The 18,269-nt window shown below is 35.2% G+C and overlaps 1 protein-coding gene across 3 annotated transcripts in view; it reads right to left on the minus strand.

Moving 5' to 3' along the window:
* The window catches only part of PDS5A (PDS5 cohesin associated factor A), a 120,030-nt gene that overhangs the window by 53,748 nt on the left and 48,013 nt on the right, over nt 1-18,269 (minus strand). For all 3 annotated transcript variants that reach the window (XM_043870733.1, XM_043870732.1, XM_043870734.1), the window contains exons 7-12: nt 18,151-18,231; nt 15,638-15,778; nt 11,273-11,388; nt 5,670-5,764; nt 4,058-4,203; nt 81-232 (exon numbers count right to left, since the gene is read on the minus strand). In XM_043870733.1, the coding sequence (XP_043726668.1) occupies nt 81-232; nt 4,058-4,203; nt 5,670-5,764; nt 11,273-11,388; nt 15,638-15,778; nt 18,151-18,231 (731 nt within the window). The remainder of the gene's footprint in view (nt 1-80; nt 233-4,057; nt 4,204-5,669; nt 5,765-11,272; nt 11,389-15,637; nt 15,779-18,150; nt 18,232-18,269) is intronic.

Genomic DNA, 18,269 nt, shown 5'->3' on the forward strand with positions numbered 1-18,269 from the left:
GAAAAAAATCAAACAAAAACCATATTAAAAAATTAAAAACACTTTTATATTCAACCATTTTACCAACATAGGAAACTCACTTGTCATCGATGCTATTCTGATAATATATATGCAAAAGTTTGTCCTTTATCCAGCTGACTTTCTCTGCAGCTTCCTTCCCTGCTTCACCATGAAGACAGTATTTCTTATAAAGCTGAGCCAGACCCATCATAGCTTCTTTTCTTACTCGCCACTAGAAAGTACAAAGTTTACTAGATGAGCTAGATACCAAATTTTAGTATACTAACTGTCAAAAATTATGATTTCTTCTAATAGGCTGCACAGATTTAGGTGTGCATAGATTAGCACAGTATTTATTTTCATAAAAGACAAATCACTTAAACAACAATTTTGATTATGTTTCTGTTTAGAAATCAGACTAGTTTCCAAATTATCCAGTGCAAATACTGCTATATCACCTATCAATTTTTTATTTTCTTCAAAGCCAAGCAACAATAAATCTTACAAAAAATCTCATTTGATTCTGTCTAAAAAAAAATTTGGCCAAGTTTTAGAAGTGATTAAAAAATAAGAGAAAGTGTACAATTCAGTCTACAAACAAAAGCCGAATCATCTGGAATGTTATATCCTAGTTATATCCCTTTTGATATTAACTCAGAAGAGAAAACCAGGGTGGGAGGTTGGAGAGAGGTTCAAGAGGGAAGAGACATATGTATCAGTTCAGTTCAGTCACTCAGTCGTGTCCAACTCTTTGCGACCCCATGAATCGCAGCACGCCAGGCCTCCCTGTCCATCACCAACTCCCGGAGTTTACTCAAACTCATGCCCATCGAGTCGGTGATGCCATCCAGCCATCTCATCCTCTGTTGTCCCCTTCTCCTCCTGCCCCCAATCCCTCCAAGCATCGGGGTCTTTTCCAGTGAGTCAACTCTTCGTGTGAGGTGGCCAAAGTACTGGAGTTTCATCTTCAGCATCAGTCCTTCCAATGAACATCCAGAACTTATCTCCTTCAGGATGGACTGGTTGGATCTCCTTGCAGTCCAAGGGACTCTCAAGAGTCTTTTCCAACACCACAGTTCAAAAGCATCAATTTTTCGGCGCTCAGCTTTCTTCACAGTCCAACTCTCACATCCATACATGACTACTGGAAAAACCATAGCCTTGACCAGACGGACCTTTATTGGCAAAGTAATGTCTCTGCTTTTTAATATGCTGTCTAGGTTGGTCATAACTTTCCTTCCAAGGAGTAAGCGTCTTTTAATTTCATGGCTGCAATCACAATCTTTAGTGATTTTGGAGCCCCCAAAAACAAAGTCTGACACTGTTTCCACTGTCTCCCCATCTATTTCCCATGAAGTGATGGGACCAGATGCCATGATCTGTTTTCTGAATGTTGAGCTTTAAGCCAACTTTTTCACCCTCCTCTTTCACTTTCATCAAGAGGTTCTTTAGTTCCTCTTCACTCTCTGCCATAAGGGTGGTGTCATCTGCATATCTGAGGTTATTGATATTTCTCCCGGCAATCTTGATTCCAGCTTGTGCTTCTTCCAGTCCAGCATTTCTCATGATGTACTCTGCATATAAGTTAAATAAGCAGGGTGACAATATACAGCCTTGACATACTCCTTTTCCTATTTGGAACCAGTCTGTTGTTCCATGTCCCGTTCTAACTGTTGCTTCCTGACCTGCATACAGGTTTCTCAAGAGGCAGGTCAGGTGGTCTGGTATTCCCATCTCCTTCAGAATTTTCCACAGTTTATTGTGATCCACACAGTCAAAGGCTTTGGCATAGTCAATAAAGCAGAAATAGATGTTTTTCTGGAACTCTCTTGCTTTTTCGATGATCCAGCGGATATTGGCAATTTGATCTCTGGTTCCTCTGCCTTTTCTAAAACCAGCTTGAACATCTGGAAGTTCTCGGTTCACATATTGCTGAAGCCTGGCTTGGAGAATTTTGAGCATTACTTTACTAGCGTGTGAGATGAGTGCAATTGTGCGGTAGTTTGAGCATTCTTTGGGATTGCCTTTCTTTGGGATTGGAATGAAAATGGACCTTTTCCAGTCCTGTGGCCACTGCTGAGTTTTCCAAATTTGCTGGCATATTGAGTGCAGCACTTTCACAGCATCATCTTTCAGGATTTGAAATAGCTCAACTGGAATTCCATCACATCCACTAGCTTTGTTCGTAGTGATGCTTTCTAAGGCCCATTTGACTTCACATTCCAGGATGTCTGGCTCTAGGTGAGTGATCACACCATTGTGACTATCTGGGTCATGAAGATGTTTTTCGTACAGTTCTTCTGTGTATTCTTGCCACCTCTTCTTAATATCTTCTGCTTCTGTTAGGTCCATACCATTTCTGTCCTTTATGGCTAATTCATGTTGATGTATGGCAGAAACCAAAATAATACTGTAAAGCAATTATCCTCCAATTAAAAAGAAAAAAAGCAAAATTGGGTATCAAAATCTTAGAATTATAAAGTTGGAAAGCACCTTAGTGATAGTCTTAAGTCAATTTTATTACTTTGTAATCAAAAGGGCAAATCAGTTACCTAGTCACACCCTAATCCATGAAAGACTCTGGGAGTTAAAGAGATTGGAGGGGTTTAAGAGGAGGGAAGAAAGGTGATCAGAGGAAGGTGGACAGAAAAGGAGATTATAAAAATCTAGAGTTAGAAAGACAAAAGAACAATATAATAATAACCACAAGGTACTTATCTCTAATAAACCAGAGTATACTTATCTTTGGTTTATTTAATACTTTCTTGAAATTTTTTTGGTATATTTTTCTCAAGTTTAGATTACTTAGTAGGCGAAATGAAACTGTTCCCATATAACAAGTAAAGGATGCCTTTTGACATTTCTAACATGAAACCAAGGAATGTCAGCAGTGAAATCTAAGATTTTAATTCATCCCCACTTTTTAGAGAAAACAAAATTTAGAAAGGCTATACTCTAGGTTATTAAATTCATTACACAAAAATAACAGTTCCTAAAATGTCCAGTAGGCGTTATTAAGACCATATCATACAATCTCAGTTAGCAAGAATCATTTACTCAGCTCATCCTGAAATTACAAACAAATAGTGACAGAAGTAGAAGTGAAATGTTTCTAAAAGGAAAAGTAATAAAAATGGCAATACTTGAAATCTGGTTTGGAGGCTGGGGAGGTGGTAATTAACAACTGAGCACTAGGGAGTGTTATTTCATTTAAATTAATGCCAAAGGGAAAAAACTCTTCAGACAGAGAATTAATGACACAGTTGAACAAGTTAAATGGTGTTTATATATCTCTGCCTCCTATGACTATTTCAAAACAATTTAAAGAATGCATCTTCCTATATATTTCTATAGCAAGATACTGCTTTTCTATCTTGAAATCATAGCTAAACTGCATTTAGTTTCAGGATGGTAGGAGATTTTAAAATTGTGCTTCAAATAAAATAGCACACTTTCAAAGGCAACCTTTGTTAAAGACGTTAATAAGTAACATGTTTTATCAGCCTGCCATGCCTATATGTCTCTTATAGTTGACACTATTTCTTAGCAACTATTACTGTTCTTAGTACTACTTTTATCAACCCACATTTTTAATTGCATCCACATACAGGAAATTACACAAAGAATAATGACTAAACATCATTTTAGCTCTAAGCTTAGCATAGCAATATGGAAACACCACTTTCACAGGAAGTATGATATTCCAAGACAGGTATTTCTGCAAATGCTAAGTATAAAGGAAACAAATGATGATGATCACTATTCTTCTGAAACTCATCATGTAAGTGAAAAGGTAAAACAAAACTTTAATTTTGCTGCTCGTTTTGTAAAGGTGAGCTAAAAAACCCATACCTAAGATATGAAAAGCTAGAGAATCCAATGTATTTGTTTGTAAAAATAATGAAAAATTTGCCAGAAATACATAAATTCTGAGCTCTTTATATTTGGTATTGTATTGACTTTCAAGACAACTTTAAATATAAAATAATTTCTATTGTATTTTGCTAACAATGTAAACATAGTAAATTACAAAAGAATAAAATTCCTCAGGTTTTACCCGTTTATCCAGTGTTCTTTCTCTTACAAAGCCAAGTAGCTGATCATTCACTAAGGCAAGGTCTCTTTTGGCAGCAGTTATTATAGTAACAATAACATCATGACGAATAGCTTCTTCTGGATCATGGGATCGAACTTTCAAATATTCTGAAACAGAAAAAATTAAGCTAAATGTAAGCTATAATATTCATTATGTTCACAATGACAAAAAAAAAAAAACAAACCCTAATGCTTTTATGTCTATATACTGGAACAACTGTAAAATGAGGCATAAATTAAAATCATTTAATTTTTGAGGTGGCCATTACATAATAACAAAATGAACTATATCATACTACTTGTTACTGAAGAGTTACATCTTAACAAATAATATTTTATATCAACTATTATGGAAAAGTTAAATCAGTACCTGATTTGAAATCAAAGCAGCACCTGATTTATACAATACATATTAAAAGACTCGAAAAAAATACAATAAAAATTCTTATAGCATTGCACAATATAAAATAACATTCTATGACCTCTAAAAAAAATCCTAGATAATTATGATACGAACAAAGTTATTTCCTCTCTTTCTGGCAAACACTTTGTTTATTTTTGGAAAAACTGATAAAAATTTGGTAAAAAGTTTATTTTTGTTTGTGCTGGGTCTTTGTTGCTGTGCAGGCTGTTCCCTAGTTGCCCAAGCAGAGGGTACTCTCTAGTTGTGCAAGCAGGGGCTACTTTCTAATTGCAGTTCTTGAGATCTCATTGTGGGAGCTTCTCCTGTTGTGGAGCATGAGCTACAGGGTGCGTGGACTCAGTAGTTACGGGTCCCAGGCTCTGGAGACAGGCTTGGTAGTTGCGGCACACAAGCTCAGCTGTTCTGTGGCATGTGGGGTCTTCCTGGTCAGGGATCGACCCGTGTCTCCTGCACTGGCATGCGGATGCCTTACCACTGAGCCACCACGGCAGCCTGGGAAACAGTATTTGATTGTGGTGGTGCAGTCACTAAGCTGAGTCAGACTCCTGCAACCCCATGAGGAGCTGCCTGCCGGGCTCCCCTGTCCACGGCATTTCCGAGAACACTGGGGTGGCCTGACATGTCCTCCTCCAGGGGACCTTCCTGGCCCAGGATCCAACATGAGTCTCCTGCACTGCAGGCAGGCTCTTCACTGCTGAGCCTCCTTACACTGAGCCTGGAGCCCAAGTATTCTGATAGAAGCTATTTATTTGTTACAACCAAATAAGTAGGTTTAAACGCTTTATTTCAAGTGAAGAATGAGAAATTCTACTCATCTATTTCAGAAGAGATCACTTATCTACTTATTTTTAGACATGTTACTATACTTAATTATCACAGAGATATGATGATTTGTGCCCAAATTGGAACTCACAAGGAAGAGTCTACTTCTTTAAACTGTGATTCCAAAAAATTCCAAAGGATTACAATGTGAAGATTTCTAATTTAATTTTATTGTATAAACATGAAATCACTCACTAGTCCATGACTGTTAGAGACCTGAAACAGTGCCAGAGTGAAACCTATTCAGAAACCAAACTTAAAGTCAAAGGCCACATCTAAAATATATTTGTGTGATTGCATTCATATTTCAATAGACCAGCCACCTTACCTGTGAGATCCTTTGCTAAATCTGGGTGATTCATTAAACAGTGACTGGCAAATTTCACACTTTCTAATCTCACTGGAACATGAATGTCATTAAATCTATACAGAAAAAGATGGCTAAATATTAGTTGTAAGGCAAAATAACTATTTTCAAATAAGCTACATCAACAGTACATAAATACCTATAAAAAAATGGTTACTGATTAGAAAATATGCTGGTTATTAAAATGACAGTTACATCATTCTGAAGGAAGAATATAAAATAAAAAAATATATAATTTCACAACGATATTTGTTTACAACAGGATTTTCACCATGCTAAAACAAAACAGTATAAAACATCCCCCAACCCAAACTATGCATGTTGAAGAGCCAAAAATTTGTAGCTTAAAATTATGCCACAAGACAAACAAAAAATAAATATTCTTAATGCACAACATCTATCTGAGAAAAGTTTACAGGAGAAAAATGCTAGAAGAATGTGAGGTAGAAAGCCAGGGCAGACCCGGAGATAACTACACAAAACACATGTGCCATACCGCCTCACGGCAAAAAAGGTTTCACGCGGCTGGAACCACCTGCAACTGCGCTTTCTGTTGTTCCTGTTTAGTTGCTAAGTCACGGACAATTCTTTGCCACCCCACTGACTGCAGTCCACCAGGCTCCTCTGTCCATGGGATAACCAGGTAAGAACACTGGAGCGGGCTGCCTTTTCTTCTTCAGGGGATCTTCCTGGCCCAGCGTTCAGCCCGTATCTGCACGGGCAGGCAAATTCTTTACTGCTGAGCCACCAGTACTCAGTTCAGTTCAGTCGCTCAGTCGTGTCCGCATTTTGTGGCCCCATGAACCGCAGCACGCCAGGCCTCCCTGTCCGTCACCAACTCCCGGAGATTACTCAAACTCAAGTCCATTGAGTCAGTGATGCCATCCAACCATCTCATCATTTTTTTTAGATTTCACATATAAGTGAAACCATACAGTATTTGTCCTTCTCTGTTTGACTTGTTACCCTTAGCATAATTCTTTCTGGGTTCATCCATGTTGTCCCAAATGGTAAGATGTCTTTCTTTATGGAGGAGTAAGACTCCATCGTGTGTGTATACACCACATCAACCTTATCCACTGATGTGCTGTTTGGGCACTGGGGCTGCTTTCCTGTCTTGGCTATTATAAACAATGCCGGGATGAACATGGGGCTACCGCATCTATCTTTTCTGATTAGCATTTCTGTTTTCCTCAGGTAAATACCCAGGACTGTAATTCCTGGATCACATGACAGTGTCATTTTAAATTATCTGAGGAACCTCCAGACTGTTTTCGATGGTGGTGGCACCAATTTACACGGCCATCAACAGTGCAGAATGGCTCCCTTTCCTCCACATCTCTGCCAACACTTGTTATTTGTAGTAGTTTTGAAAACAGCCATTCTGACAGGTGTGAGGTGGTATCTCATTATGGTTTTGATTTGCACTTCCTTGATGATTAGTGATGTTGAGCATCTTTCTAAAAAATATATCTATTTATTTTTAATTGATTGATGATCGGTTTACAACATTGGTTTGATTTCGATCATACATCAACATGAATTAGCCAAAGGTGTACAAATATCCCCTGATGTTGAGCATCTTTTCATATGTCATCTTTGGAAAAATGTGTATGAGATCCTCTCCAATTTTTATAACAAGTTGCTTGCTTTTCTGATGTTGACTTGAATGAGCTATTTATATATTTTAGATATTAACAACTTATCATGTATATTATTTGGAAATACCTTCTCCCATTCAGTAGAATTATTGATCCTAGTTCTGTGAAAAAGGCCATTGGTATTTTGATAAGGATTGCCCTGAATCTGTAGATTGCCTTTAACAATATTAACTCTTTCAATCCACAGACAAAGTATATCTTTCCAACTCTGTGTGTTGTCTTCAGTTTGGTTCATCAGTATCTTACAGTTTCCCAAGTACAGGTCTTTTGCCTCCTTAGGTAGGTTTATTCTGAGGTATTCTATTCTCCATGATGTGGCTGTAAATGGGATTATTTTCTTAATTTTTCTGATAGTTCATTGTTAGTGTATTCAGATGCAAAGATTTCTGTTTATTGATTTTTGTATCCTACAACATACTCAAATTCATTGATGAATTCTAATAGTTTTCTGGTGGCATCTTTAGGATTTTCTATGTAGTATTATATGTCATCTGCCAATAGTGAGTTAGGACCTAACAGAGGCAGAAGATATTAAGAACAGGTGGCAAGAATACACAGAAGAACTCTACAAAAATTGTCTTAATGACCAGGATAACCATGATAGTGTGGCCACTCACCTAGAGCCAGATATCCTGGAATGTGAAGCCAAGTGGCCATAGGAAGCACTGCTACAAATAAAGGTAGTGGAGGTGATGGAATTCCAGCTGAGCTCTTTAAAATCCTTAAAGATGATGTTAAATTGCTGCACTCACTATGTCAGCAAATTTGGGAAACTCAGCAGTGGATGCAGGACTGGAAAAGGTCAGTTTTCATTCCAATCCCAGAGAAGGGCAGTGCCAAATAATGTTCAAACTATTGGACAATTACGCTCATTTAGCAGACAAGTAACGTTATGCTCATGGGGTTGCAGAGTCAGACACGACTGAGCGACTGAACTGAACTGAACTGAAGGTAATGCTCAAAATCCTTCAAGCCAGGTTTCAGCAGTACATGAACAGAGAACTTCCAGATGTACAAGCTGAGTTTAGAAAAGTCAGGGGAATCAGAGATCAAATTGCCAACATTCACTAGATCATAGAAAAAACAAGGGAATTCCAGAAAAACATCTATTTCTCCTTCATTGACTATATTAAAGCCTTTGACTGTGTGGATCACAATCAACTGTGGAATATTCTTAAAGAGATGGAAATACCAAACCACCTTTCCTGACTCCTGAGAAACCTGTATGCAGGTCAAGAAGCAACAGTTACAACTGGACACAGAAAAAGGAGTTGGTTTAAAATTGGGAAAGGACTATGATAAGGCTATAATATTGTTACTCTAGTTTATTTAACTTATATGTGGAGTATAGCATGCAAAATGCTGGGCAGGATGAAGCACAGGCTGGATCAAGATTACCAGGAGAAATATCAACAACCTCAGATATGCAGATGATTCCACTCTAATGGCAGACAACGAAGAGGAACTAAAGAGCCTCCTGATGAGGGTGAAAAGAGGAGAGTGAAAAAGCTGGCTTAAAACTTAGCATTCAAAAAACTAAGACCTTGGTACCTGGTCCCATCACTTCACTGCAAACAGAAGGGGAAAAAGTAGAATCAGTAACAGATTTTATTTCCCTGGGCTCCAAAATAGTGACTGCAGATAGTGAATGCAGCCATGAAATTAAAAGACGCTTGCTCCTTGGAAGAAAAGCTATGACAAACATAAGAGAGTATATTAAAAAGCAAAGATATCACTTTGCTGACAAAGGTCTGTATAGTCAAAGCTATGGTTTTTCCAGTAGTCAGGCACGGATGTGAGAGTTGGACCATAAAGAAGGCTGAGTGCCAAAGAACTGATGTTTACGCTTTCTAACTGTATTGCTGGAGAAGACTCTTGAGAGTCCCTTGGACACCAAGGAGATCAAATCAGTCAACCCTAAAGGCAATCGACCCTGAATATTCCACTGGAGGACTGAAGCTGCAGCTCCAATACTTTGGCCATGTGATGCAAAGACCTAACTCATTGGAAAAGACCCTGCTGCTGGGGAAGACTGAAGACCAAAGGAGAAGAGGGAGGCAGAGGATGAGACGGTTAGATAGCATCACCGGCTCAATGGGCACAAGCCTGAACAAACTCCAGAAGCAAGTGAAAGACAGGTAAGCCTGGCATGCTGCAATCCACGGGGTCGCAAAAAGCTGGACACGACTTAGTGACTAAACAACAGTAATAATCACTGACACAATTCCATTACTGGTCATTGATTTGTACATATTTTCTGTTTCTTTCTGGTTCAGTCGTGGGAAACAATATGTTTCTAGGAATTTGTCCATTTCTTCTAGGTTGTCTGCTTTGTTGGCATATAATTGATCATAGATAATGTGATTTTAAACATTGAAAACATTTATATTTTTGAAGTGATCTCGTAAATAATCAATAAAACTAAAGTTATTTAATAAACACCTAATAACCCATGGCTGCCTACATTCTAATCCACAGATAACTGTCATATTTTAATAAAATATTTCATTTAGGATTTATATTCTAATTGCCAGAGAAAAGTGAGAATATTACTATTCATGATCAAGTATCAAAACACTTATTACTAAATAATTAAGGGAAATAATCCAGTACAACAGATATGCTAAAAATACGTCTTTGTTTACATGAATAAGAGACCCATTACGAGGACACCAGTGAATGTAAAATTTTCAGTGGAAGAAGCCTCTTACTGTTGATTTAGTTTTTATAAGTTATGCAAGTGAAAAGGAGTCTTGTATTTTTGTTTCAATGTTTTTCTATATATACTAATGTCAATCACAAGGACAGATACACTCCTCTCTGTACTGACAAGTAGAACTGTTTCATTCCCTCGAAATTCTTATAAATTCAAGTTTAATCAATCAAATGGTCAGAATATATTCAAGACCTTCAAAATAGCCTGTTCTGAGCAAATAACTTAAGATATCACTATGTCAGTATCTCCAGCTTGTTATAATATGTGATCTATTTATTTGGCTTCCTTGGGTCCCAGTGGCGGCATACAGGATCTTCACTGCATCATGGGGGCTTAACTGCTCTTTGTCATATGGGATCTCAGCACCCTGCCCAGGGACTGAACCCGTGTCCCTTGTATTGTGAGGTGGAGTCTTATCCACTGTACCACCACGCAAGTCTCTTATTTGTTTTATTTTAGCATTTAACATAGCGTTACTATAACAATTATTATAGTGAGTTTACTTTAAGAAAAATTTTGGAGCCTGTTTCCTGAATCAGTTGAATTAGACAATGATGAATTTCAAATGTTCTCTAGAATATTAATAATAAAAATTGACTTTTTAATCAATGTTTGAAGCAAAGAAACATGTAAATGTAACACAAGAAAGCAATTTAATAAATTTCATAGATTTTCCAACCTTACCATCAAGTTGAATAGAACACAATAATTCCAAGTTCTTCAGAAGGAACATTAAAAACTTTTGAGTATAGAGCAGTGCTACTTTCCATCTCAAAATTATACAATACCGAATTGTTTAAAACACATCTGGCTACCAGATAAGCTACGTATCTCAAGGATAAGCACCAGTAAATAAGTAAACTGTTTGAGTGAAATACGGCATGGACTGGACCATGACGTCTTCAGTCTCATGATTTATTTAAAAAGTTTAAGACTCTGCAGATCTTCAAATGTTTATTCTAATGACATTATTTTACACACGCAAGAAAGATTAAAACCTGTTATGTGGGTAAATAAGAAAAAGTTTCTTCATAAAAAATTCCTCTTCAGTTTACTCTCTAAGAGAGACAAAAACATTGGTATTAAACAAACATATATCAAAGTTTGATATATGTGGTTTTAATCAGGTGTGCCATACTGACTAGCCTCCAAAACATAAGAGTCCACAGAATTGTATGTTCTCTTACCGTCCAAGAAAACACTGCCACAGAGGACGATTCTGTGTTGCTAAATCGGAATCTTTAGAACCAAACAATTTAGCTAAAAGTCGAACAACAGCTAATCGTTCTTCTCCATCATTGCTCTAAGGGGAAAAAAGAAAATAAATAAAGCCTGAGATTTATTCATCAGATTATAATAAAAAACACACAATAGTCCCAAGAAGCTGCAATTTCATTCTTTTTGCTTATAATGATGAAAACTTTAAAATATCATATTCTCTCATTTACTATGCAGAAGTTGATTTAATTCCACGTTAGATCATCAGGGCCTTTGCTCTTATTTCATTCCCTCTCAACTGTTAATTTATGCCTGTTTCTCTGCTTGCTTGCTGCAATCTGCACCGATGCTGTAGAAATATGAAGATAATGATATAATTCTAACATTCCCTAAGAGTCCTAGAAAAAATTCTGTGAACAGAAGACCTACAAATAATTTCTGCCCTACAATTTCATCTCCAACATAAACCTGTATCAATTAAGGTTTTGATATGTGAAGTTTTTTTTTTTGGTATATGAAGTTTTAATCAATGATCCCCTCATGACTGGAGCAAAAAATACTGAAGAATGTCATGATTCAGGAAAACTCATTGTAATAGAAGACAATGAATCTTACGAGGATCTAAAAAGGTGAATTGAACATTACAAAAAAGCAAAACTTTGTTTTTGACAGGGGCCTATTTTCTTATCCTGAATCAATATACAGTATAAAAATGTCCTTCATTTCACTACTGATGTCACATTAATATATATTGAATTATTCCAAAACCACATGGTGCATGAAATTTTTTAAAAGTCACACACTCACTAGGAAAATAAAGACAATAACCAAAAGCAATTGCTAATTTCTAAAGTGTTCAAATACAGTAACAAAAAGCAACTGCTAATTTTTAAAGTGTTCAAATACAGTGTGTCTAAAGTAATACCAGAAAGTCAATACATAGATATTCATGGGAAAAGATAGCAAGTTAAAAAAGAAAGACTAGAGGAGGTATCACATTTTTTTAAAGAATGCTTTAAAATTTTCAGAGATAGGGGTTTTGTGGATAAAAAATAGGCACACTTATCAAACAGGTAAAAATGAAAATTCAAGGTTTAAAACTACAAAAATGTTTTTCTTTGACAAAGTCTTTCTCAAGCAATGTGACTACAATGCAGATCAGTGCTGCCTTCTGTAAGTTCAACTGACTAGCTAACATGATTTATTTTCTTTTTAAAGAAAAATCAATCTATCCCTTAAAATTCAAACACTAGAAGAAGTGGAAATCTTACTTTACTTGAAAGTGACCACTTCAGTAGCTTGGTGATTATTTCACATGTGACATTTCACACCCACGTAATATAACTACTGAAATAAAACTAAATGAAAACTTACCACTCACCCCCTGCCTTTTTTGACTTTTAAATATGTTCCTTGAGTGAGACTGGAATATGATGATAATGAAGGGAATTTTTTTTCTGGTGCAAAAACTATTTGGTGTCTCTGATATATAGCTATGTTGGTAATCTATCTCAAAGTGAAAATTATCTCATTGAGCTATTACCTAATATATTGTTTGAATACAAATATATATATATATATATAAAGTATTAATTAAAATAATGGATAAAAATCAGAAGTTCTGTATTGATAATTTATTAGTGGCTTTCTAAAAGAAATTCAAAAGGCCACCTAGTTTTTATTTTTCTTCAACCTTAGTTGGAAAAGGTAACCATCTCTTACCGTTTCTAATTACAAAGTAAGCAATTCAGAACAATATTCTCTGTAAAAATTTTCTCCAACCAAAACAAAGCAATTATGATTGTGTTTTATTAATGTTTTAAATTAAGGAATAAATATAAATGCCTGCCTATCTCTGCCTAACATGAAAAAATTATACTGTAAAATGTGGCAAATTTTCTGACAACTATAGCCAATGCTAAGTAACTCAACTATCAGAGCACCCCGTAAAACACAAGGGGGTGACAGCACGCTGAGGACCTGCAATGGGTAGTGTACACAGCTGCAGACAGTGGCCCAGTGTAAAAAGTAAAATCAAACAAACTGTTATTCTGAAGCATTTTCTCAAACACTTTTTTTTGTCTTTAGAGGACTTTTAACTAAAAAGAAGTTGTAGCTATGATTCAGAAATACACCTACAGAAAATCACCACAGCCATAAAAAACTTCCTAGACTATCTGCTTAGCATATACTGGTGACTCAAAAAAGGGGCACTCTAATTAAATACACATGGGCTACCTAGATGGTGAAGTGGTAAAAAAAAAAAATCCTCCTGCCAATGAAGGAGATGCAAGAGACACAGGTTCGACGTATGGGGTCAGAAAGATCTCTTCAGAGTAGGAAATGACAACCCGCTCCAGTATTCTTGACTGGAAAATACCATAGACACAGGAGCCTGATGGGCTACAGCCCATTGGGTTGGAAAGAGCTGGACACGATTAAGCACACACACACAATTACATATAGATAGTATCTGAACTACTCTGAATCTGTTTCTTCACTTGGGATGAGAAAAGTAATACTGGTACAGGCTAGGGTTACAGTCAGAAGCAAATAAGAACATAGGTTCTTATTTTATAGCACTTGCTGTAAAACAATAAAATATTCCATTATTACTATTATTTAGATACAGTACTAGTTCAACATAAAGTTTTAAAAAGGCACAAATTTATCTAAGAATACAGAAAAACATAAAAATCAATGGCCTTGGGTTATAAATATTGCATTAAAAGAGACTATATAGAAATAACATTAACTAAGGTGCTAAATTTTTTTTAAAAAAGGGAATTAAGAAATCTATTAAAAAAATTCTTGTTCGCCTACTCCTAAAGTATGCCTATGAAAACATCAACTTGTATCAATGAAGAAGAGAGGGTACAAGATGAAGAGTAACTGAGGACAACTGGTAGAGAAAAGCTCATAACCCATTTAAGGTACTACTACTAAAGTTCTAGCCAAACATGTATAATCTGGAGTTTTCAACAAAGTCTGATTTTAAAGTTTATTCATCCACTCAATGTTATCAACTTTTTAAAAAGAGAAAATTCTTTGCATGACATTTTGAAATAAAATTTATCAAATAAAACATTTTTGGGAGGCCAGATTCAGCTCTTAACTTCTGATGTAAGTAAATGAACTTATAGAAGAATGAGGTATGGACAACCAATGTAGCTTAACTTCATTCTGTTTACATTAAGCCTACACACTGAAATCCTGAAGTCTAGTTCCTAATCCATTCCCACCGTCTATTATAGCAGCCTTGTTTAAGGATTAAAGAGGCTTGACTTTCACATTCAAACTCTATATACAGACTGGGAGAAAATATTTTAATGCCTTATACACAGAAATAATTTAGTATGGAACCACTCTTAGACTGTTGTTGAAATAAACCATTATTAAAAAATAAAACAAAACTTTGTTCTCTGTTTAACGTTTTTCGTACAACAGTTTCTGAGAAACCTAGTAAAATGTCTTTCATACGTGAACAGCAAATTCTTGTCATAAAACAAAACAGACAAATCTTATACCTGTTAAGAGTTTGAAATCAGAGTTCTAATCCCAAATACATTTTAACTGTGTAAATTGACAAAATAATTCATCTTAAATTTTTCATAATAATTTATCTTATGTTTTTCATAACTTAAAAAATAAAAATTGTAGTGCTGGTCCTAAATATACCATAGTCTAATTTAAGGATTAAATAAAATACTGGATATTAAAAAAAAATCTTTCAAAAATTCCAGAATATCAACCAAAATGTAAGATGTTCTTTTCTAAAGTTGAACAAGGAGAAAGGACTGAGTGTTAAGATTTTTGTATTTTTTGAGGAGTTATGAATTTGTTTAGTTGGCTATTTAAAAAACAACAGTAAAAGGAAAAAAAAAAGCCCAGATATACACAAGTCATAATAACGTAAAAATTTTTGCCCTTGATCTATACTATGAAAGGGTCAAATAGTTAAAATCAAGATCCTTTGAGTACTGAGTCTGGTATCATTTGACATTCTAAAATACATACATATAATAATATATATCATTTAATAACATTTAATACACTTTGGGGATAACTCCATTTTTTATATCTGTTATTTGTATCACTGTGTTTATCAGGCATTTAACAATTAAGTAAATTATAATTTTAATTGCAATGAAAAACTCTCTTATAACTGAGATGAGAGTCTTTGTTTTACTCGAATGATTAAAAAAAATGTATACGTTAACTAAATGTAAGATAAACTGAACTCACATTTTATTTTTTTACAGTTAAAGGAAAACAATATAACATATATGTTTCTCTCAAAAGTTAAAGAGCTTAGAAATTATAGTCAGTCCTACCTTCAGTTTGAATTCAAGCTGCGGCATGACAGATAATAATAAATGGGGATCTATAGCAAAAAGTTCCTGAATCAGATCAAATACATGTTCTGACAAATCACTTACTGATGATCTTCCCAGCACCAGTACTTGGTTGAAAAACTAAAGGAGACACAAACAAAAATAAAATATCCATTTCATTTAAAAACTTGGATTGGCTTTTTATAAATGTGTTAGAAGAAAACTATATAATTAGGCATTCCATATACAAGTGAGGAAGATGAAAAAGAACAGATGTTTCAATTACTAATATATATAATAGGATAGTCACCAAAACAGAACAAATCTCCAAATATCATCAAATTATGACTGTTATATGAAAAATTTTAAAAGTAATTGAGTTGTTACCTTTCTTTCAAATTAGGATGACAATTCTAGGAATCAACTGTTATTAAAAAAACAATTTAAATAGTTTATTTAATCCATTATAGACGATTTTATAGAGAAATTTCTTAATAGCAGACAAAAAATTTTAAATGCCTAAATCTTTTGGATTTTTAAGTTTGAGTAATTTCTTTACTAGGGCTTCCGAAGTAGCCCAGCGGTAAAGAATTCACCTGCCAGTGCAGGAGACTCAAGAGACATGTGTTTGATCCCTGGGTTGGGAAGAACCCGAGGTAGGAAATGCCACTCCAATACTCTTGCCTGGAAAATTTTATGGATAGAAGAGCCTGGCAGGCTATAGTCCATGAGGTCGCAGAGCTGGACACGACTAAGCAACTGAGCATGTGTGCACACACACATACTTTCTCTATTAATGTAGCAATAAAGAATAACTGAAGGTGGAGGACAAGTTGCTTTTTTTCCCAAAAATACCCAGAAAGAGACTTCCCCAGTGGTAGAGTGCTAAGAATCGCCTGCCAGGGTCACAGGTTCAATCCCTGGTCCAGGAAGATTCCACATGCTGTGGAGCAACTGAGCCCGTACGGCACAACTACTGATCCTGTGAGCCTTGACTGCTGGTCCCGTGCACCCTACAGCCTGTGCTCCACAACAAGAGAAGCCACTGCAACAAGAAGCCCACATACCACAACCATGAGCTCAGCCCATCTGCTGCACCTACAGAAAGCTTGAACACTGCAACAAACACCCAGAGCAGCCAAAAAGCCCCCAGAAAGTAAAAAACATTTTAACTCAGAGGACAAAGAGAAGGAAAAGGTGATGATACAAAGGTGATAATTTAAAAGCATTCTAGGAAGAAGAAACAAAGAGAATATAATACCAAAGTACAAATTAAAAGGTATCTCCACTCCTTGCTAGCAAAATTAAATTAGAAAAAAACTTTTAAAACGGAAAAATGCTACAGAGGCAATTGTATGGAACTGATCTGAGCATGTTTTTGGTAGTATGATCAAATGATAAATTTCTCTTGAAAGACAACATATATTAAGGGTTAGAAAATATTAATATTTATTGTGAAGAACTTGAAAAGAATAAGGAAAAGAGTTTTAACAAAATTTAAAACTACACATACACATATGAATAATTCTGGAACAACATGAAAATCTATTGGTGATGGCTATTTTTGAGAAGTGAGAAAAAGATATTTGAGACTGAAGAAAGACAAAGTCATTGTATATACTTTTATAATACTTGAGAAAACTTTTTTGAACCATGTTTAAGTATTTAGTAAATTAAATAATACTAATAATTCATAACATTTAAATTAATATACTTAGACTTTTATATGTAGAAAACAATTACAATAGTAAATAAATACTACATTCACAAAGACTGTACTAAAGAAAACACTGAAAAAAACCTAAATGCAAGGCAAGAGGGAAATGATTAGGTAAATTATATATGAATTCAAAGGAACACTTGCAATCATTCTTGTCATAAATAAAAAGATAATGTCAAAAAAAATGATGTCAAGATATGGAAACATAAATGAACAATTTAAAGTTTTATATAAAGTGTGAAAAAACAGGTAAGAGTCTGAGCAATGTTCAATAATGAACTTGTTACATTAATAATTATAATTATAATTTCTTTTCAGAATTACTTTATTGACTTTTTAGTAAAAACAAAAAACACACACAAAAGTAAAAAAACAACTTACTACTCTATTAACAACTATTTAAGAGGGAAAGCCAAAAAGGTTCAGAAGAATGGTTTAGAGACATGAAGAAGGAACTATATAGACAGCCACAGACAAAGATGAAGGGAGAAAGTGAAAAAGATCAGCATAGCCAGAAGATAAAAAGATAAAATACAAAGGCAACAGAAGAAACGGTGGGAATTTCAGACCTAACATCCTCTATCTTGTGCCATTTAAAAACAATGTCTATAAGCTTATAAAATTATGCTGCATTTGGTTACATTTGGACATATCAGTTCTCTTATATATTTCTTCTAAACAGGTGAAACTGTTTACAGGCTGAATAAGCCTTTATGTGAAGGGTTCTAATAAATTCGTACCTTTATGGATTAAGAACCACAAAATCACAGAAACAAGAGGCAGAAATACCTACATTGGCAATACATGCTTCGATAGTCTGGACTGTCCTTTTCAACAGGACTTTTGCGAGGTCAAAGGACTGTTTATTTAAGTTCTGAAACACAAAAAATATGCAAGGTTACAAACGAATTA

This window comes from Cervus elaphus, chromosome 17, assembly GCF_910594005.1.
Source record: "Cervus elaphus chromosome 17, mCerEla1.1, whole genome shotgun sequence".
In the NCBI taxonomy this organism is placed as follows: domain Eukaryota; kingdom Metazoa; phylum Chordata; class Mammalia; order Artiodactyla; family Cervidae; genus Cervus; species Cervus elaphus.